At 42.0% G+C, this 21775-nt stretch overlaps 1 protein-coding gene across 4 annotated transcripts in view; it reads right to left on the reverse strand.

Annotated features, from left to right (window-relative positions):
* LOC119741551 (peptidyl-prolyl cis-trans isomerase FKBP8-like) overlaps positions 1-21603 on the reverse strand; it is a 28358-nt gene extending 6755 nt beyond the window's left edge. The window contains exons 1-10 of one of the 4 annotated variants that reach the window (XM_038217349.1): positions 21512-21603; positions 16419-16948; positions 15426-15513; positions 9979-10089; positions 9379-9453; positions 8953-8980; positions 8621-8704; positions 8142-8231; positions 5322-5399; positions 4146-4274 (exon numbers count right to left, since the gene is read on the reverse strand). In XM_038217349.1, coding sequence (XP_038073277.1) covers positions 4146-4274; positions 5322-5399; positions 8142-8231; positions 8621-8704; positions 8953-8980; positions 9379-9453; positions 9979-10089; positions 15426-15513; positions 16419-16911 — 1176 coding nt within the window. In that variant the 5' untranslated portion in view covers positions 16912-16948; positions 21512-21603. Of the gene's footprint in view, positions 1-4145; positions 4275-5321; positions 5400-8141; positions 8232-8620; positions 8705-8952; positions 8981-9378; positions 9454-9978; positions 10090-15425; positions 15514-16418; positions 16949-20640; positions 20730-21447 lie in introns of those variants that run through there. The other 3 variants (XM_038217348.1, XM_038217350.1, XM_038217351.1) reach the window with 3 other exon arrangements.
* Positions 21604-21775: the final 172 nt, after the last annotated feature.

Raw genomic sequence — 21775 nt, forward strand, 5'->3', positions numbered from 1 at the left:
GGACACTGAAACTAATGATTTCTGACACAGTATCAGTTCACGCACTACACCGAAACGCCAAGCAACCGTACAAGCAACCGTACAAGCCATCGTTCAAACAGCCACCCCCACAGACACGTGCCAAACCTCAACAAGGCGGGAAGAGATGCAGTAGATGTGGCAGAGATCCAAGCCACCAATCCTGCCCAGCAAGTGGACAAAAGTGTAACTACTGCCAGAAACTTGGTCACTTCTCGGTAGTGTGTCGCGCTAAACCGAAGAAGTTGCATACAGTACAGCACGATCCAACTGACAGCGATGATGGGGACACTGAAACTAATGATTTCTTCGTTGGAACAGTGCATCACACCAGCCATGACATACTAAATGGTGATGTGTGGAGACAACCTATCAAAGTGCAGGGACAGATGGTGCAGTTCCTGCTAGATACAGGTTCGGAAGTCAACATCCTACCCGCTAACGTGTACAAATCACTGAAACTCAGTGATAAGACATTGCAGCCAACGACACTTCGCTTGCATGGCTACTTTGGTGGCAAGGCCAAACCTCTTGGACAAAAGAAACTGTCATGTGAAATGAAGAATCGTCAGTACTCGTTGGTGTTCCAGATTCTTGCCAGTGGTCAGCCTGTCATTGGCAAGACAGCATGTGAAGCACTTGGTCTGATACAGCGGGTGTACACCATGGTGAACCGAGACAACGTGTTTGAAGGCACGGGTTGTCTTGAAGGCCCACCGGTTAACATAAAGTTAACCGACTCCGCTACTCCATACTGTGTGACCGCTCCTCGCAGAATCCCCTTGCCCCTACTTCCCCAGTTGAAGCAAGAACTGGAAAAGATGGAAACCCAAGGTATCCTGAAGCGCATCACTGAGCCGACAGAGTGGTGTGCTCCAATCGTGATTGTACCCAAGAAGAACAACCAGATTCGACTCTGTGTAGATCTGCGACAACTGAATAAAGCTGTGCAGAGGGAGCGTTTCACTATCCCCAGCCTGGAAGAGGTTTTGGGAAAGATTGTTGGTGCACAAGTGTTCTCCTTACTCGATGCAAAGCACGGGTTTTGGCAGATACCCCTTGCTAGTGACAGTCAGAAATTGACAACCTTCATAACCCCATTTGGGCGTTTCTGTTTTACGCGACTCCCTTTCGGCATCACATCAGCGCCTGAGTTGTATCAGCGTATTATGTGTGACCTACTCGTGAATCTGGATGGTGTAGTTGTCTACATGGATGATATTCTCATCACCGGCCGAACACAGGCAGAGCACGATCAACGTGTGCATCGTGTAGTCCAAATCCTACAGAAAGCTGGCTTGCGGCTAAACAAAGAGAAATCGAAGTTTTCTCAAGAGACGGTTACCTTTCTGGGTCTACAGCTAGACAAGGGTGGTATACATGCTGATCCTTCGAAGATCACAGCAATCGTTCAGATGCCCCCACCAACATCAAAGGATGAAGTCAAGAGGCTCATGGGCATGGTCAATTGGTTGTCCCGCTTCATCCCGAACGCAGCATCAGTTGCAGCCCCAATCACTGATCTCCTGAAAGACAACGTTGACTGGATGTGGGGAGCACAACAGAAGATTGCATTCCGACACCTCAAGACGCTCCTCACCAGATCACCCACATTGGCCTTCTATGATCCCGCTAAACCTACCATGGTCAGCGCAGATGCCAGTAGCTATGGGCTGGGAGGATGCTTACTACAGCAGCACGAAGATGAGACATGGAAGCCAGTCGCTTACTGCTCCCGTACCCTGACTCCTGCTGAGAGAAAGTATGCCCAAATCGAGAAAGAGTTGTTGGCCAGCGTATGGGCATGCGAGAGATTTTATGTCTACATCAGAGGACTTCACGTGACCCTACAAACCGACCACAAACCACTGGTGTCTTTGATCAATTCAAAGGACCTCTGTGGCGCACCACTGAGATGCCAGCGCTTACTGATGCGCCTCATGAAATTCCACTGTACAGCTGTCTACTCACCAGGCAAGACCCTAGTCGTTGCAGATACCCTGTCTAGAGCTCCAGTTCATACAGACCAGACATCTGATGACAGTGATGATCTCGCAGCAGAAATTGCAGCACACGTGAGCATGGTAACAAGCCAGTGGCCAGCCTCGGATGCCAAACTTGCAGAAATCACAGATGAGACAGTGCAAGACAACGTATTGTCCCTAGTATCGTCGTACGTGAAAGACGGCTGGCCGAAGTACATCAAGGACGTAGATCCTGATGTCAAGCGATACTGGGAGGAACAAGATAAGATAAGCCAGATCAACGGCATACTGACATATGGGGACCGCATCATCATCCCACAGAAGATGCAGCAGGAAATGCTGGAGAAACTCCATGAGGGTCACCATGGGGTCACCAAGAGCCGACTCCGTGCAAATCAAGCCATATGGTGGCCTGGAATCGGTACTGACATCGCGCAGCACATTCAACAATGCGAGTTTTGTAGAGAAAAGCAACCAGCACTGAAGGCGGAACCCCTGATGTCAACACCTTTACCCAAACGAGCATGGCAACGAATCGCGTGCGATCTTGCAGAGCTGAAAGGGAAGGTGTACTTAGTGATCGTTGACTACTACTCGAGGTGGATCGAGATTCATCACCTTGTGAAGACAACAGCCTTAGCAGTCATCAACTTCATGAAAACTACCTTTGCACGATATGGGATCCCTGAAGTTGTTGTATCAGATAACGGCCCACAATTCCTGGGAGAGTTTCAACAGTTTGCTAGAGAGTTTGGCTTCAACCACATCACCACCAGTCCACACTATCCCCATGCAAATGGGCAGGCCGAAAAAGCTGTCCATGTGGCCAAGAGTATCCTGCGTCAACCAGATCCCATACGAGCTCTCATGACATACCGCGCGACCCCACTTCCAAGTCTTGGTGTCAGTCCGGCAAGTCTGATGATGGGACGAGAGTTACCCACTACCCTACCAATGTTGCCCAAGAATCTCCTTCAGAAACCAATCAACCAGACAAAGTTGAAACAAGCAGACGCTGCATCCAAGTCCAAGGGAGAAGTCTACTTCAACCAGAAACATGGCGCCAAGGCATTGGATCAACTGGAAACAGGAGCCCGGGTGAAGATCAGAACAAAGGGCAAACTTGGTCCAATCGGAGAGGTCCTCTGTAAAGCAGACACACCCCGTTCTTACATCGTGAGAGTGAATGGCGCAGAATATCGTCGGAACAGGCGGCATATTGTCCGGATGCCACAACCACCACCTGAGCCAGACTTCGAGATGCAACTGGAGGATCCAGTCCAACAAAACCCAGATGCTCAGCAACAGGGAGTGAGACAGTCTCAGCAAATGAGGAAACCACCAGCATGGCAGCAGGATTACGTCATGTACTAGAACACTGAACTGTCCTCACTCCATCACTCATTACTCGGTTAAAATCAATCAATCTTGCATTATCTCGCACTCATCTCTGAATTACAAATTCATTCTGATTTAATTCAAGAACTCTAGAAATCTGCTTGAACCAAGAACATTGGACTCTAGGAGCTGATTTGGAACACTCAACATTTTGCAGACACTTTCTAACATTGAACACCCAGACTCAATCATGTGCATTGTAAATGTGTTTTCTTAACCAGTTTATTTTGTTCTAGAAAAGGGGGAGATGTCGTATGGCACGAACTACATGTTATCAAATAAAAGGAGTTCCAAGATGGCAGCTCGCTATGAACGAGTCTTACTCTATCAGTGTCTATGGATTGCGGTGAGTCCGTTCCAGTTATTTCCCTAACATATAACAGCATGTACACTCATTGTAGTAACAGTAGACGGGAATGTGTGACCACAGATTTCATCTGAATCAATTTCACTTTACCAGTTTGAATGTCCACCCAAACCTGTGGCATCTCTGTAGGGGCACTGAGTCCAAGGTGAAGTGGTGTTCATGTGCTCAGGACTTTTACTTGTGTTAACACGAGTGACTGGCTTTAACACAGCCATAGTATCTCTCGTTGTACAGGTTTATGTGCATTTTGTTGGTATCCTCCATTGTTTTTCATGCAGCAAATCGACTGCTTATCCGTACAGAAACGTTTCAAATGTTGATGTGTAGAAGTGCAGCTGGAATACCAAACCGGATTATTTGAGTTGGTACGTACTTACCATTTTTTGTCTTGGATTGATTTGAGTGACACTGGCCATGTCTCCCACCATGCGCTGGTACAGTTGCCTCTCTGATTGGCGTTCCTTGGACTCTCGGTTCGTGAGCCGAGACAACTCATTATGGATGACCTAGAAGGTCAAGAATACGGTTTTAATAGATGTGCAAGAAATTGTACATACCACAACTGGACAGGAAGTTTAAAACATTGTATCCACACACAGAGTTGTAATCAAGCCATCATAAACCAGCAACAAGTAACTCAGTCCAAAGTAGAATCACACGTTTAGTAATGTACTGTGACAAAGTGGTTCCCTGTTCATTTTTCTTCACCTTTTAATTGTGAAGTGACTTGTGACCTGAAGTGCAGTTTTTCCATTGTAAAGGGATGGTAGATTTTTCTAGGTTCATGTCAGTTATCCATTTTTATTCCTTCCAATGCATTTTTCATTCTTTGTTGATTGACTCGGGTTGTGTGTTTATTTTGTTTTATTGCTGTCCCAATGGCACCCTTCTCAGTTTTCCTGTTTTTAATATTTAAATCTTTAACATTTACATGCCTTCTATTGATATTTAACATAATTTTATGTTTACAAATTGTTTTCTGAAGTTATATATTTGTTACATTTTGTTTATTATTATAACGTTTATTGGCAAATTTGGGCGCAATGTCATTTGTTATTAATATTATTATTTCTATCGCAAATTATACCATTTGGGAGACACTTTCGCGTGGGAGGATTACATTTGGGAGACGTGGAATTAGGGAGACATTTCAATGTCTCCCTCTAATGCTTCAGCTCCTATTTAGAGGCAACATTTTACTGTGGCTAATAGGCTAGATCAATTGCTCATTGTCTAATTAGTAAAAATACCAAAATTTGTGGGGGTAGGATAAGGGAAATTGGGTAAGGGGTCAGGAAAGTCAGATTACTATTTGTGCACAAGTCTATGGGAATGTCCCCCTAATGGTATATTTTTCGGTTAGATTAATATCATTGCTATTAATTGCAACTGACTTGTGATGTGCGAGTACATACAAACACTACTCTTGTACCAAGTGGATAGTTATGACTGGAAACAGAAAATCTGGGGGTCTTTAAATTGAAGTTCATTATAAATTCCCCCAAATAGCTCAATGTTATCATAGGTTAAAATGTCTGCGAGTTGTGTTTTACTTTATTTGATGGTTCTCGTGATAATGCTTCCTTCATTGTACCGATGGCTTGTTCATATTCTCCCTGACTTGCAAGGACCTGTTGGCATAATGACATGAGGAAATTAACAAGTCTGAGTTGGAACAGTTCCTTCTGCATGTTGAACAATCAAACTGAAATAATGGGATATCGGGTTAGGGGTACTGGTAGCTGAATTTTTTTGGCAAAATTAAACAAATGCTGGCAATTTAATAAATCACCCATTTGATTTAAACCATAACTAATATGACAAAAATGTATGAGAATGAATAACTGATCAAAAACTAATCAGTTACCAGCTGGCCTACAAATATAAGAATTGAAAGTATTACTGGAACTGCCAACTATTAGTTCAGAGTTACATTGCAGCTGTCATTTGTTCTAGGGCTGTGCCGAATATTCGGATATTCGGTTATTCGATCGATAAACGAATATTCGAATATTTATTTTCGAATAAGAATATTCGGTGGTGATATGCAATGAAATAAAAAGGTGAAAAAAACTCTTTTTTTTTAACAACAAAAGTGTATTCTCAAAGTTAAGTTTCAAGTTGCTGCCAAAAAAACCCATAAAAGTAGCTTGTATACACGTATATGCCAAGCAATAATGCCATTCATATATTACTTCTGCTTTGGGAGTGCTTGCAGTAAAGCCAACCCATTTTTTTAACGCCAGACTGCAACACCAATCGCTGATGCTTCCGACAAGATAAACAAGACATTTTGTCTTTCATGTCTTCACAAAACACTTCCTGACACCTTTTCATATCAAACTTCTAGCATGAGTAGTAACGTTTCCGTTGTCTGTATTTTTTGTTGTTGTTGTCCTACTTACAATCCCTACTTTCAAAAGAAAACCGCCGTTGTTTTTCCCCGATGCGATCCTGGCAAGTTTCCCCGCGCGTTGGTGTTACATGTACATTTGTGCAGCATATGCAGAAAATGCAGCGTGGCATTGGAGAGGAGCACGTGTTAATTTGCCCACGTGCGCAGTGGGAGGGGCTTACTGGATATCGCGAAAATGGCATGCCAACATCGATGTAGAAGACCTCTGCAACCTCATGCAAAGAACTTGATTTCTTTTTTCTGTGTGGGCCTTTGTATTTTCCGTTTTCATGTACTTATTTTAAGGGACGTACTGCTCGCACAGGGTCGCACAAGAAGCGGTACATTACACTGATACAGCGAAGCCAATTCCCCCAAAGTTTTCCATCGCCTGTTCAATCGTGTCGAATGCACGTGGTTATAGGGAATCGCCTTGCACGCAGTATGCTGCTCACAGCACGTGGCGGTGTTGTAGAAAACTTGTCATGAACCCCAACATTACATTAAAACGTTTTGAAAACCTTGGTTCATTTACGTTACGGACTCTGGGATTTTTCTAAAAGAATTTCTTGTTTACTTTTAGGGGTAAATTTATTATGGCTGTTAGATGTTCGCCTCAATGCCTCCGTAAATATATACATGTACATGTACAAAATAATCTAGTTCTCTCAACTGATCAGAGCACCCTTTTATCGAACACATTTTCGTTCGCTGTCCGTCAGCTTTGTTCGCTGGGTTAGTCTGCTAATTGCACCCAATATTTGCACAAATAAAACATACATAAACACTTCAAAAACTAGTTCAGCAATTATACTTTCAGTAATAATAGCGGGAACCTCTGGCTTATGTCCTCCAAGTCGAGCAAAACGCAAGAAAAAGGGCAGACAACAGAGAGGATTTCAAACTCAAAAGAGCTCTCATTTATTTCGCCAGACAGACTTTGCGGTCAACTCACCGCACCGTACCCCTGATTCCCAGCATAGAAAACCACAGCTAGACAAAATGTATCAAAATGTTGCAAGTTGGAATATCCAAACCTTTTAGTGGCCTATTTGTTAGAAAGTTATCTCCAGAGCACGCACTTAGCCAGACAAAAGAACCGGGTCAGCGCGCCTGTGCCCTAATTAGCCCGCCAACAATGCGCCCGCCGGAGATCGGCTGGCGATTTTTTTTTTTTTTTGCTGAAATGTCACCCTTCGTGTTTTGGGTACACAGCTTATAATACATCCCCTGTGGGCAAACAAGGAAATACTGCTTTGCACGTGTCAAGCTGGGGCGTGTGTATGCCGCGCCCACGCCCATTATTTGCATAAACTTAAATATGCATTTACAACTCAAAGACCCATATTTCATTGAATAAAGACATTCAATATCATAGGTTTTTTTCTTGGAGTTTTTGGTTGTTGAGAATAAGTTTATTTAAAATGATATAAAATCATTTCCTCAATTCTTGGTGACAAAAGTGCGAGTTATTATAAAAGTGATTGTTTTTTTATCCTCAATACTGTGACTAGGAAGTACACCGTTTTGTAGACTTCAAGAAGCTTCCAGTAATAGATATGCTCGGTTCCTGTTTGCGAATTAAGGGTCGGAGAGTCACAATAGCTGACGCCACCCGCCGTGTTTGGGGTTCACGGCTTAATACGTCCCCCATGCAAACAAGGAATCCTTCACTCCAGCTTCTCTGGTTATTGTTAATCTTTAAATTACTGACGACTGAAGAACAACTGATTGTTGTCAAATACCTGACTTACCTGTGAAGAAATCATGCATGGCATGCTGACGTGCGCACGTACGTTGACTACATGTACATGTATGGCATATTTTTGCTCTTGAGGGAATTTGGAATGGCCAAATAACCGAATATTCGAATATTCGATCGATTGGAAGGTCGAATATTCGAATATTCAATTATTCGAATTGACTCAGCCCTAATTTGTTCTGCATACGATAAATTGTGGCTAATCATCAAACTTACTTTTCCTTTTCTGAAGAGCGCCTTGACATTTTCAGGTTCTATGTCCAAAGCATTGCTACAGGACTTCAAAGCAGGATCATACGCATCAATCTGCAAGGGACATATTCATACACTGAGCTTCTGGTGAGCTGACGAGTATAACGAAAAGGTATTTGTGCTGCTCAAAGCAGCCAACTTTGTGCCAACTTTCTGCCCAATGCCCTGAGTGGCTTGCGGTAATTTCATGGCACTGTTATATGGTTAGCAGAAAGGTTGTGCTAATCTTGAGAATATTTCATGGGAAGATGTGCCAACACTTGTGGGCACGTGTGAATTTCTGTTGTAGCATTACGCAAGTTCTGTTTCAGAAGATAGCATGCTCTTTCCTGTGCTTACTGCTTCTATGTAAATTTGATTTAGCCACTGTAAGCATAAAGTGGTTTGCTTAGCAGCTCCATGGAATTTAACCTGATTATGTGACTGACAACAGCACGGCTCACCTTTAATTGGGCAGCTGCCAGGTTATTATAGCACTTGACCTTCAACTCCATCACAGCTAGTTTAGCACTATCATCATCTGAAACCTGTATCAGACATTAAAAAAATCAACAGTAACCACACAAATATTACAAGTTTTCAGAGTGCAGATAATTACTTCATACTAAAAAATAATGTGCTTGGAAGACCTTCGCTTTTTTTAGGTAGGAGAAAATGTACAAGATAGGATTTTTAGTAATCTTCGCTCAAGCAATTTATAATTCTAAATGTGAGACTCTGATATATCGCTTTTATCTACAATTTACAAACAGGAATAAAACTCTTATAAACTCACCTTTGCTTTTTCAAACAGTTTCAGGGCCCTGAGGAACCAAAAAATAATTCAGAACTGTCAATTCACACCTTTAATTTACATTTTGTTTCCCCCCCCCCCCGAAAAGACTGATGTGACACTGATGTGAGCAGGGTAGGTCTATCTAACGAGAGTGAAAGAGGTACACAGAGCTGTAAGCAAGTCTTTCACCATGATCACAAGTCAAACCACAACTCAAATCACAAATCTGGTCACAAGTCAGTTCACACATAAATAAATGGGACAAAGGAATGTCTTTGTTACAGTTCACTTGAATAAAATGCAATTTGACTTAAGATTGGATGACTAGTGATTGAATTGTGAAGACTGTGACTTGTGACTGACTCGATTACAAATCTAACTTTGTCTAATGTACCATTACAAATCTGATGTAAAATCAAGACTTACTTTGTGTATGAGTTAATAGCACCAGAGTAGTCCTTCCTGGAGTAAAGTTCATTGCCCCTTTCTCTTTTCTTGTCTCTATCAACAACAAGGTAAAAAGTTATCAAATGAAACCTAAAAGCACGTCTGAGCCTAAGAAACTTAAAAACACCAGCATTTTACTACACTAAATCACATCAGATTCAATTGGGGTTAAATCATGCCTGGAAATTTTGAAACAAGGATGTACATTTTGTAAACTAAATTGCTAATGTGGCAGACTGTGGCGTGGTTCTTATTATGGATGAAATTGAACGTTGGGTTTCAGACCTGGGAAATTGTCTTGTTGCAAAGTTGCAAATAAAAAAGATAATTGTGAATGTCATATCGTGTTATTCATAAAGAGACACATTTTCAAATCCTGTGAATTTTGTGAAACCAATTTGTCTCTTGGTGAAAGCGGCAATGGTAAAGACTAAAGATCAAGGGCCTCAATGTTATTTTGAGAAGAGGATTAAAAAAAGAAAAGGTCCTTAATGCCCTATAATGATTGAGGTCTGACAGCCTTGGGTTATAGGTACTAATTTAAACTGGTCTAGTTTGTGCCAAAATTTACATTCTTACCCCGCGAGACATAGTTCATCTATTGTCATTTCTCCTGGGTCTGGTGCTGGTTGTACATTTAGCAGTTCCAACTCGTACGTTATCTCTGCATTGGGTGGAACATCTGGCAACCTGCAGGAATACAAGCAAAGAATAAAATGCTCAGTGAAAGCATGGGAATCATGAGGTGCAGTAGTACTTCATATATCATGTATATGGTTTGAAACCCAGAGCAAGTCTCATAAATACCAGGTAATTTAACAATAGCTGGACTATGTTGGCTTCAAACAACATGAACAAGGTTAGTTTACAAAAGTTTGACCAGTCTAGTCAACTATAAGGGACCTATCTACTGAGGTCAATCACATCACCTATTGCTTCACCGCCCCCCCAAAAAAAATTCTCTGCGGATGGTAGATTTAATCTATCTTCTTTTTGAGTTTGTTGTTAATTCATGGCATTTGTCCAGGAAGTATGATTTGTGGTACCATGGCCTCCATTCCAAAGTGCAAGAGTGTTAAGTAGTTCTGACAACTATAGGGATATCACTCTTAGTAGCATCGATCGTTGGCAAAGTTTTTGACTGGGCAATTGTCGTGAAGGAATAGAGTGCTTTAAGAGTTATGATACTCAGTTTGGATTTAAATAACATGCCTCCACCACTTAATGTACTTCTGTCATGAATAAAGTTATTTCTCATTACAATTTTCATAGGAGCACTGTTTATTACCGTCTTGTTAGATGCGTCTACGGCACTTGATCGGATTCATTATTGTAAACTTTTTTAAAAATTACTTGACAAAAACTTGTCTCCTTTGGTAATGAGATTGCGTGTTTCTTGTCCTTGATTTAAGTTCCACCTTCGACACTGTGAACCACCAGATCCTTCTACGGATGCTGAGTAATTCCATTAGCCTGATGGAAAAGGCACTAATTTGGTTCCGAAGTTATCTTAGGAACAGATCGTGTAGCATGTGTATTGACGGCATGTTTTCGCACCCAAAACCACTGGACTATGGGGTACCACAAGGCTCGGTATTAGGTCCGTTGGCATTCACCATCTATATAAAGCCGATCGGAGACATCATTCGTGAGCATGGTCTTTATTAGTTTCCATGTGGACGATACTCATCAATCTACAGCAGCTTCAACCCCAAAGATCCGGAAACGATCAAATCTGCTCTAACTAGACTGTCAACCTGCATTCAAGATTTGAAGACCTATGGATGACACAAAACTTGCTCAAACTAAACGATTCAAAGACTGAATTTCTGGTAGCGGCCTCGACACACACACTCCGCAATTTACTTCCCATTACTCTGAAAATAGGGGACAATATCATCATGTTCACAACCTCAACCGCAATATCCACTTTCAACTTCGCAACATCTCACGAATTTGCCGGTTCCTGGATTTTGAAACGTGTCACTACGTCATCCCTGCATTAGTTCTGTCCCGTCTGGATTATGGTAACTCTCTAATATATGGTATCGCTGAGTCAGGTCTGGATAAACTTCAACGACTACAAAACCATGCTGCACGCCTTTTATTCACTGCTGACAGGCGTGAATTGGCTTCCCTACTACATGTACTTAACCAACTTCACTGGCTTCCCATCCGGCAAAGAATTGAATTCAAGATAGCCCTCCTCATCTTCAAATGTCTCCCTCACACAGCTCCTCATTACCTTAACCGCCTCATCCAGCTAAACGTGTATCTTGCCGACCTGGCCTTCGTTCCAGTAACGATGGTACACTATTGTCGGTGCAGAGATCCAAGAACACCTCCACTGACTGTGCCTTCATTATTGCCTGTCCTAAGCTCTGGAACACCATACCCCAAGCATCAGATCACAGGAGACTTAGTCTTATCTCCTGTTTTGTTTTCCCTGTGTTTAGATGGTTTCACTGATGAATTACAAAATAGTGGTGTTGGTTGTCACTTACATGTACAGTACTGTACATATAGGTACATGTAACAATTATGTTGGATGTCTAGCATATATATGTATGCAGATGTTATTACTTGAAGGCCCATGAAAGGGTCTACAGACTATGATCACTGTCTGTGAAAAATATGTGAATAACTTTGATATTAATATTTCAGTTGTACAAAGAGTCAGTTTTTGCATTTTAGATGTCGTGATTGTCAAAATATGAATTGCACAATAACAGTTGATAATATTTTGCTAAGTAACACTGACAAAGCTACATGTATGCATCTGGGACATGATATTTCTATTCATAATACTGACAGTATAGTCACAAGTGCCACTGCTAATTTTTGGAGAAGTTTTAATACATGTACATGTATGTTTAGAGCTGATTTTGGTCACTTACCATTTGATTTACAGTGTAGGCTTTTTAACCAGTATTGCTGTAGTTGTTATGGTTCCTAGGCGCTCTTTGTGTTGCATGGAGAAAGGCATTGAGAGGACAAAACTTGTTAAGGGGTTAAACTTGCTATTTATGAAATTTCCTGCTTATCAACGGCACCATAAAATTGGTCCCTGACTGACTTTCAAGGGGCACTGCATCCTGAAATCCACGAAATTTTCATGTTTTGGATTGTTTACTTATCCTACAGTATTTCAAACATCCGTTTGAAAGGAAATGTCTTACCGTTCTGTAGCAAAGATGAAAAAAAACCTAGTTGTTTACATCGGACACGACGGAGTACGCATAAGGCAAAATAAAAAAAAAAACATGTTTAGCGTCCTGCCTCTTTGACAAAAAGGAAGGAGGAGGCCCTTTTTTTTTTTTTTTTTTTTTCAAAATGGCCGCCCGACACATTTTCCAAGACAACGCAGCCGGGCTATTTTTCAAGATGGTTACCAGCTTTTTTTCAAAATTGCTGCCACTTGGACTCATTGACTATTTCCACAGCTTTATACACGGTATAAAAGTCTAAAAATACGATTTCTTTCGTCAGAGATCGTTAAAATTTTATCAATTTTTGTCTTTAAAAAAAAAAAAAAAAAAAAAAAAAAGGAGGCGGCCTCTAAAAAGGAAGCGGGCGGGGACGCTAAACATGTTTTTTTTTTTACTTCGCCTAACTTTTTTCCTGTCGTTTCAGTCAATGTACGATACATGTTGTGTACCGGTATGTTAAATAAAATTACACACAGCACCAATGCACAAATGTGGTTTCTTACAAATGTATCTGCAGAACACGAACACTTTATGGCTAGAATCACAGCTACATGTAGCGTGAACAGCACGGCCTTTTGGGGTCGCAAAAGTGGACCCCGAAAATAGTCCTCACATGCATAACACAAGAATAAAGCAAAAATGCCCAGTTTTAAAAGGTAATGGCTCACCCACGGAACGCATCTCCCTGTTCATTGACAGTTTTCTCAAACCCCTTGTCCCACAGATTTCGTCATACATTCACGACACCCCAGACTTCCTACGCAAGCTTGAAGGAATCAAGGACCAGATTCCCAGCACAGCCATCATTGGGACTTTCGACGTCTCATCTCTGTACACCAACATCCCACATGAGGAGGGTGTTCGTGCTTGCTCCTTGGCTCTGGCCAAGGCAGGACACACGACTCCTCCCATCAGTGATGTTGGCACCCTCATGAGACTTATACTAACGAAGAACAATTTTTCCTTCCTTGGTGAACACTATCTACAGGTACACGGCACTCGCATGGCTCCCTCTATGGCTTGCCTCTTCATGGGCGACCTCGAAGAACGCATTCTTGCCTCGGCCCCATGTCGCCCTTGGATCTGGCGGAGATATATTGATGATGTTTTTTTCATCTGGACCAGTGATGAGGACAGTCTCTTGACCTTCACTAACCACATCAATTCCTTCCACAGAACCATCAAATTCACGTCGGAGTTCTCGGCTCACCAAACCCACTTTCTGGATGTCACCGTCCGCAAGCAAGGCAACTCACTAACCACTGACCTGTATTCCAAACCCACAGACACCCACCAGTACCTCCACTCCTCCAGCTGTCACCCCAGGCACTGCAAAACTGGCATAGCGTTTAGCCAGGCACTCAGACTCAGAAGAATTTGTTCTAATGATTCCGATTTCTCCCGCCATACACAGATATTGAGGAACAACTTGGTGGCCAGGGGTCACAGCTCTCGCCAAGTTCATCGTGCCATTGCCAGAGCTAAAGCTATCCCCAGAAATCTAGCTCTCACGGGAAAGGCCCCTGATGCCATGGCCAAACCCATGATTCCCTTGGTAACCACGTTTCACCCCAATCTCCCTCCCCTTCGCAAAATCACTAATGACAATCATCATATCCTCCATACTTCAGATCGCCTTGCCCGCACCATCCCCAACGGCCCCACATTGGCTTACAGGCGTCCTCGAAATCTACGGGACTTGATTGTTCGAGCTGAAGTCCCATCCTTAGATGCATCCCCTCCCACCCAGCATGGTACTTTCAAGTGCAGTTCCAGATGTGTTGTCTGCCAGATTCATATCCAGGAGTCTGACTCCTTTTCTGGCCACTCTTCTGTCACTACCCGCAGAACCATTGGTAACATCACTTGTAACACCTCTAATGTCATATATCTCATTTCTTGCAGGGTCTGTGGAGTGCAGTATGTAGGTGAGACTAAGAATACGCTCAAGAAGCGTTTCTATGCCCACCGGTCAACGGTCAACACCAAGAAACTAGACACCCCTGTTGGTCATCACTTCAACCTGCCTAACCACTCCATTTCTGATATGATTTTGCAGGGCATTGAATCTCTTGGCCATCGCAAGGACTCAGTTCGCCGCAGCAGAGAGAAAGTGTGGATGAATCGTCTTCGAACTATTCAACCACATGGTCTCAACATCCAACTTGGAAATGATTAATCCTTTTCTTCCTCCATTGTCTTCTGTTACAGAAAATCCACCTGGTCTTCCTTGTTTGTGTTTACCCATCTTTCATCCCTTTCCACCTCCATACTGTTCCCCCCCCCCAGCATCATCCCCCTTCACTCTCACACTCTTTTGTCCGTTCCCACTCCCTGTGACCTTTGATCCTTCCCCTTTCTGGTCCCTCCCCTGTTTACACCAGACCCCTTGTGGTTTGCCATCTCCCTTTGTTTCTTTGTTCTCTCATCCACCCTCCCCTTCATCTTTCCACACCTTTCCCACCTAATCCTCCTTTTGTGTTTCTTCTTTCAGCCCTGCATGTTTGTGTGCACCCCATGTTAATGTATGTACCTCTGTCATTTCTGTTTTAGCCTCTGAAGAAGAACTTGCTAAGTTCGCAACGTCAGGCCACATTAATTTTTAGATTCAGTTTTTAAAGGATATAGTTTTGTGGTTGTTTATACGCTACTTTTAAATGTTCTTAATTAACAGCATTTTGTTCAAAGTGCGTTTTGTAGCCCAATTGGGCTCATTCTAGGACACAGTTTTTCTTTAACCAATTGCTTTCTGTATAGATCTCTCTTAATGCCTCAGTCATTGTATTGTAGTGGTAAATCCAATATGGAAAAACCTACCTTCCCAATATCCCATATGCAAAACGTGGACTGGTTTTGATGATGGAAACTTCACCGAGGTCCATCAGTGATAAACAGAGATCCCAGGCTGAAAACAAACAGAGATGTTACAACAATCAAGTCAAATTAAGGGACATTGAGTGTCTTTGTTCTGCCCAAACTACATGTATACCATTGACCTAAACTTTAAGTTTGGACAGTACAGTCCCAAATTAAGTGTCCCAGTTAGGCTGGCCCAACTAGGAAGTTGATTCTCTGTGCTTAAGGCGTGCGTACGAAATATGCTATACATACACGTCAGTCACACATGCACATTTGTTAAGTGCCAGGGAAAATACATGGAATTGTACCATACATGTAAGTGACTCATGTTGTAATTTACAACATGTAATAAAGGCAAATTGATGTTTTTTTCAATGATTTACATGTTGTATGCCCTGAAAACTATGCCAAGTGCAGGACAATAGTTGGGCTGGTGCCGCTGGTCCAACTAAATCATTTCTGTTGGGAAGGTCCCAAATTAAGTTGTCATTACGAGTTGACCCTCCTATTTAGATGGAATTAAAACAATGTACATGTATTTGTTTTGACATTCAATTCAAAAATATACTGGCTCGTCCTCCTTATAATTAAGGGGTCCATTCAGCAGTGTGTCAACCCTGTCAACTAACAACTGCTTCATGAGGGATACCCTGAAAATTCAGCTGGCATGCCATTAGGGTCAAGAGCCACTCTTTACTGTAATTGGTCTTGGATAATGTGGGGTCAATTTCATGGAGCTGCTTAGTAGAAAAGACTGCTTATCAAATTTTTGTGTTAAGCAAAAATTGGCAGAGTACTTTTTAACAGCATTATACATGAACATGACATGGCATTTTGGCTGGTAATCTGTTTTTGCTAGTCAAAAATCTCCTGTGCTTAGCAGAATTCTGTGCTTAGAGCCTCAATGAAAAAGACCTTCAGTTACAGTAGAATTGTAACAGACTCTCTCACCACTAACGACATCTCCTTCCCCAAGTACAAAGCTGACCTCCTCATGACAATCCACCTCCGTCCCATCTTCCAACAATCCTTTACTTTTTAAAGTCACCAATTCCCCCCTCTGGGGTCGTGTGGCTGCTCCCTGGCCCTCATTCAAGATTTTCTTCATGAGCTGTCCATTTCCGATAACGTCCATCCATTCAGGGGGCTCATCATTGTCTTTACTTTCAGTAGTTGCGCCCTCTTCTTTTCGGGTTGTGTCACCATTTGTGATGGGAGGACTGTCTGGGGTTGTCATACTTGGGTGGGAGTCAATCAGCTCTGGCATACATGTATCACTGTCATCATCCTTGTCTTCCGTTTCCATGTTGTGATCCACCGAGCCATTGCATGCATTGGTGTGAGCATCCTGTTGAACGTCGTTGACGGCACCTTTCCTTGCTTCGTTTGCTGCATAGCCGTGGTCCCCTGCTTCTACAATGGGCTTGATATCTTCAGCATCCATCGTTTTTTAAATTGATGTGGTGGGTGTGCACTTGAATCTTAATCACAAGGTAAAAAATAATAACATCCAGGTGCAGATTATTATGTAATCACGACTCATGGTATTCACTTGTTTTATACAAATAGGTTTTTTGCCTAAGACTAGAGGCCATTCAGAATAGTCAATGTTTAAAATTTTGATGTATTTTTTAATTGTTGCCATTTTCTAAACTCCGCCTTCGGTCCGTCTCTGCTCAATGGAAGCCGGCAAACAGGGTGATAATTGTTAATTAACAACTCATGAAGGAGGCTTTTATGCAATTGTTTACTACACACCGTAATCATGGTAATGGATAGGAACCTCATTAATATTCGTGAGGCTTGAAAAGATTGATAGATATTGAGCATGCCAGTGTTACAATTTTCAAAATTGCACGTAGAGAGGCCTAGTTTTCCAATTTCAACGAAAAGTAATGAACATATCAAATCCACTTTTAGCACATACTTGGATCATTATAGGGGAAATAAATCCTGAAAGTTGCATGCAGATACGGTCTTCCAAACGGGAGAAATTAATTTTCAAAGATTTCCCCCGCTAATGTGAACATGTCTGTGTACATGTAGTTTCATTCAAAATAAAGTGTTACGTAACATTTAGAATCGCCCTTCGCAGGCATATGGCTGCTATAGTTGCTCCTAGAGTGAGAGTTGAGGAGGAAAAATAGATGAAAGAACCATAGAGAGTAACTTTTTGGCACTTGGAAATTGATTGAAAAAACGTGACGTACTTGTACGGTACTCTTTCCCATTTCCGAATGTTAAAAAGGCGATAAGTTGAGGCCAAGACAAGTTACTCGGAATAGGAAATACTTAGAAAATGTTCTTGACTCTCCATAGTAGACCTAGTGAAGTCGTTTTCCTAGTTCCGAACTTTTCCTAGTTCTGGATAGCTTCAAATAAAAACGTACATGTACCTCTTTTGGAATTTGGATTAGTCTCCAATAAAAAATTTTCTGACCAAGTGCATTTTAAAAAGGAAAATGTAAGCTCCTTGATACAAAGATCTTTCCGATAAAATCTTTAGAAGAGGAATTTTGGCCAGATTTCCGTCTAGCACTTTGACATGTTTGGACAGTTTGAAGAAAATCGTGGGAGCTGCAAATCGATAATAAATTTTCTCCCCGGTACATCACTTGTACCGTGTGATTTTGAATATTTTGTTCAAACACTACAGTCATATAAACTCTTCCATCGAATGCTTGTTGAATCAAAATAAGTTGTAAAGTCTCTAATTTTTGAAAATTCGCCAACGAATGACCGTAGGCTTTTGCCTAGTTCCGGGTAGCGCGTGCACTTACGACCCAACTTCACGCGCGTTAATCGAATTTGTGTGACATATTCTGTGCTGGGTCAAAGATTTTCGGTCCGTGCGAGAGTTCGAGCTTTTGTGCTGCACACAAAAGTTTCAAAATCATTTACGTTTTTTCTCTTTGTAAAATTTGTTGGAATTCTCTTGAGTGAACTATTTTTGGAAAATGAAATATTACTTTATCTGAGAATATGCTTCATTTGGTTGGTTCTGGCTGAATTTTTATTTTATTTTCTCACTTTTTTTTTTTCGCGCGAAGCAGTTTGGATCGATTCGGAACTGATTGAACCAATCCGGAACTAGGAAAAGTAACATCGGTACTGTTGACGTCATAAAATCAAAATAAAAAGAGCTTAAATTTTGAAAATTATTTCGTGGTATCTCCATCACTCAAGGTAAACTTTTTAACCAATGCCACTTGAATTCGTGGAGTAGGCCTAGTTGAGCTGAAAGCAGCCTGAATGATGTTTGGGTAATCCTTATCTTTAGGACACCTCTATTTTTACGAGTTCTGTTCAAAATTGACTTTTGCAGATGACTGTCCAGTGCCAAAGTGACTTTTGCAGGCTAAAGTAATGCGATAGGCATTACAGCTGGAGTTACACAAGCTAGCTATAGTAGTCTTTTTTCTTCAGATAAACTCATGTTAGTTTTAATTCTGAAAGCACTTTCAAAGAAAATGTGACTTTTTTACCTTTTTTTGCAGTTTGCCGTCTTGCTTTTTAAAATATTTTCTGTTTGTCATCGTCTTTTGTTACCCCTCATAAATCAAAGCCCTGCCCTCTTTCTACAAAATTAAACCTACTAATATTCAAGAAGGTGTCATTGCCAACTCAACTGTATCAAGAAATATCAGAATGTCACTTTTGACATGTTTGAGTGTCATTTAGCATACTTCTGGAATCAGAAGGCTTCTCTCCGTCAGCTGACGGAGAGATTGCATGTTTAGTCAGCTGTTTTGGTGATTTTTTTGGCGAGTCTTTTAACCTTATATAGGAACGGGGTCCTAAAGGTAAGGATTACCGAAGTTTGCTATCCGGAACTAGGAAAATGTATGTAGGCCTAGGCTGGCTATGGTTCAATGGTTGTAGCTGGAGTTACCCAGCCCTAAATTTTATCATTTGGTTGTCAATGACAACCCAATGGTAAAATTTAGGGCTGGGTAACCCAGCCCTAAATTTTATCATTTGGTTGTCAATGACAACCCAATGATAAAATTTAGGGCTGGGTAACTCCAGCTACAATGGTTGCAACTAGTCCGAGTAACTAGGACTCTACAGTCTGTACGGATCCCTTTTTTAACATTTGGACATGGTCGGGCGATAGTAGAGTCCGAGATCGATAGCCCTTTTGTGGTTACCATTATTTTTTTTACCATTTTCACTCGTACCCCCAATCAAAATCGTCAGATTTCACACCCAAAACGGTCTTCAAACTTAGTCCGAGTAACTTGGACCCAACTTATCACCTTTTTTAACATTTGGACATGGTCGGGCGATAGTAGAGTCCGAGATCGATAGCCCTTTTGTGGTTACCATTATTTTTTTTACCATTTTCACTCGTACCCCCAATCAAAATCGTCAGATTTCACACCCAAAACGGTCTTCAAACTTAGTCCGAGTAACTTGGACCCAACTTATCACCTTTTTTAACATTTTGGACATGGTCTGGCGATAGTGGGGTCCAAGCTAATGCCGCGACCTGGACAACCGCATCCTGTCACTGTCCCAAACCAACATTTTCCAACAAAAAACATCAGATTTCACCTTCATGCGCCTGGCTAGCCAGCGCGACTCCTAGGCGTACCGCGAACTTACACAGCACTCTTCATCAGGAAACAGTCGTCGGCGCGGCGCAGGGGAATCTGCCGTGCATACAGTGCATTGTGCGCAAGCGCGCCGTCACGACCTTTGCATGAGGTCGAGGTCAGACACCATTACCCCATTGGGAACGCGTACACACAGTGTATCATGCAGTTTTGAACGTGAGCACAACGACGACAACCTAGGCAGAGGGGGTCTTCAGAATTGAACGGAAAATTTCACTTTTCTTCCGGATCGTAAGTAAACTTAAGTACAACCATCTTAATCATCGATGTCTACTTGTACTTCAGGTGGCATATCTAGTAATTTGGAGGCCGTTTTGAAGGTGAAATCTGATGTTTTTTGTTGGAAAATGTTGGTTTGGGACAGTGACAGGATGCGGTTGTCCAGGTCGTGGCATTAGCTTGGACCCCACTATCGCCAGATCATGTCCAAAATGTTAAAAAAGGCGATAAGTTGGGTCCAAGTTACTCGGACTACTTCAAACTGTCTTGTGCGCCCCTGTAGGCTTCATTAGGAAGTGAAAACTATACAAATGGTGGTGGTTAGGTTTACATACCTTTGGGAAGAAAAGAGAAATTTCACCTTCAAATCGGGAAACATCCTTGTAACAAATGCCTTGTTTGAGGCTGCCATTTTGAATTCAGGAAAAGTAGTCTGGTGCATGGCTCTGGCTACACTGTTTGCAAGCATCACACAGACCAATCACAGGGCACTTTGATTGGTCAGGTGACCAAAAAGTGTGCTCTGTAGCCAGAGCCATGCACAAGTCTGCTTTTCCCCTCAAAAGGGCTATCGATCTCGGACTCTACTATCGCCTGACCATGTCCAAATGTTAAAAAATGACCTTTCCTTTCACCAGAAAAAAAAACGCATTGGCTATCAAGTATCATTATGCCAGCCGTAACGCATTTCCCATTTTCTATCGTTACGGTAGTACTGCAACTTTTATATAAACATGAGAAGAAAATATAAAATTAGAAGGAAAAAAGTGAATTTGAACATTATGAAATTCGGACTTTATTTCCCTTTTAAAAAAAATCCTCCAAAGCCTCAGTCAGGCCATGGAGGAATAATTGTCAGGCTCAGGTTAGAAAAGGAAAAAAATTCGAGTGCAAAACTGAGATGCGAACCCGCAACCTCGCGGTGCAAAATCCTACACTCTATCAACTGAGCTGTCGCACTGCTCGCTAAAACGTGGGGAAACAAATAATTATATACCTGCGTGCGTATCAAAATAGTATCGTAGAGGGCGCTAAACAACGGCTGCCGTAACGATAGCCACTTCGAAAAAAAATACACTCGTTCCACACAAATCGTACCAAAACCCAATCAAGAATTTAGTTGCTGCACACCTGACCCTTACCAACGTACGTAGGATACTTCTAGGTGTTTGTTTATGGAACAGAAACAGAAACAGAAATCCGCACCAGCAATGCAGCACCCGAGGCGATGCCAACTCTCAGTCATAGAGCTAGGCCAGTTCAGAAGTTACAACTGCATAGAGACTTGACATTGACGAACCCTTGAGGGCGTATCTTTGCTGGGCCAACCTCGTCCTCAGGGTGTTGAGCAGTACGCGCCCACCACTATCCGTTCTCTAGGAAACGAAGTTGGAAATAAAGTAATCACTGGGGACGAGGTTGTTGATGGCACAATATATGCATGACATGCATGAATCATTGCGTCACGTC

This window comes from Patiria miniata, unplaced genomic scaffold, assembly GCF_015706575.1.
Source record: "Patiria miniata isolate m_02_andy unplaced genomic scaffold, ASM1570657v1 HiC_scaffold_5, whole genome shotgun sequence".
NCBI classification, from domain to species: domain Eukaryota; kingdom Metazoa; phylum Echinodermata; class Asteroidea; order Valvatida; family Asterinidae; genus Patiria; species Patiria miniata.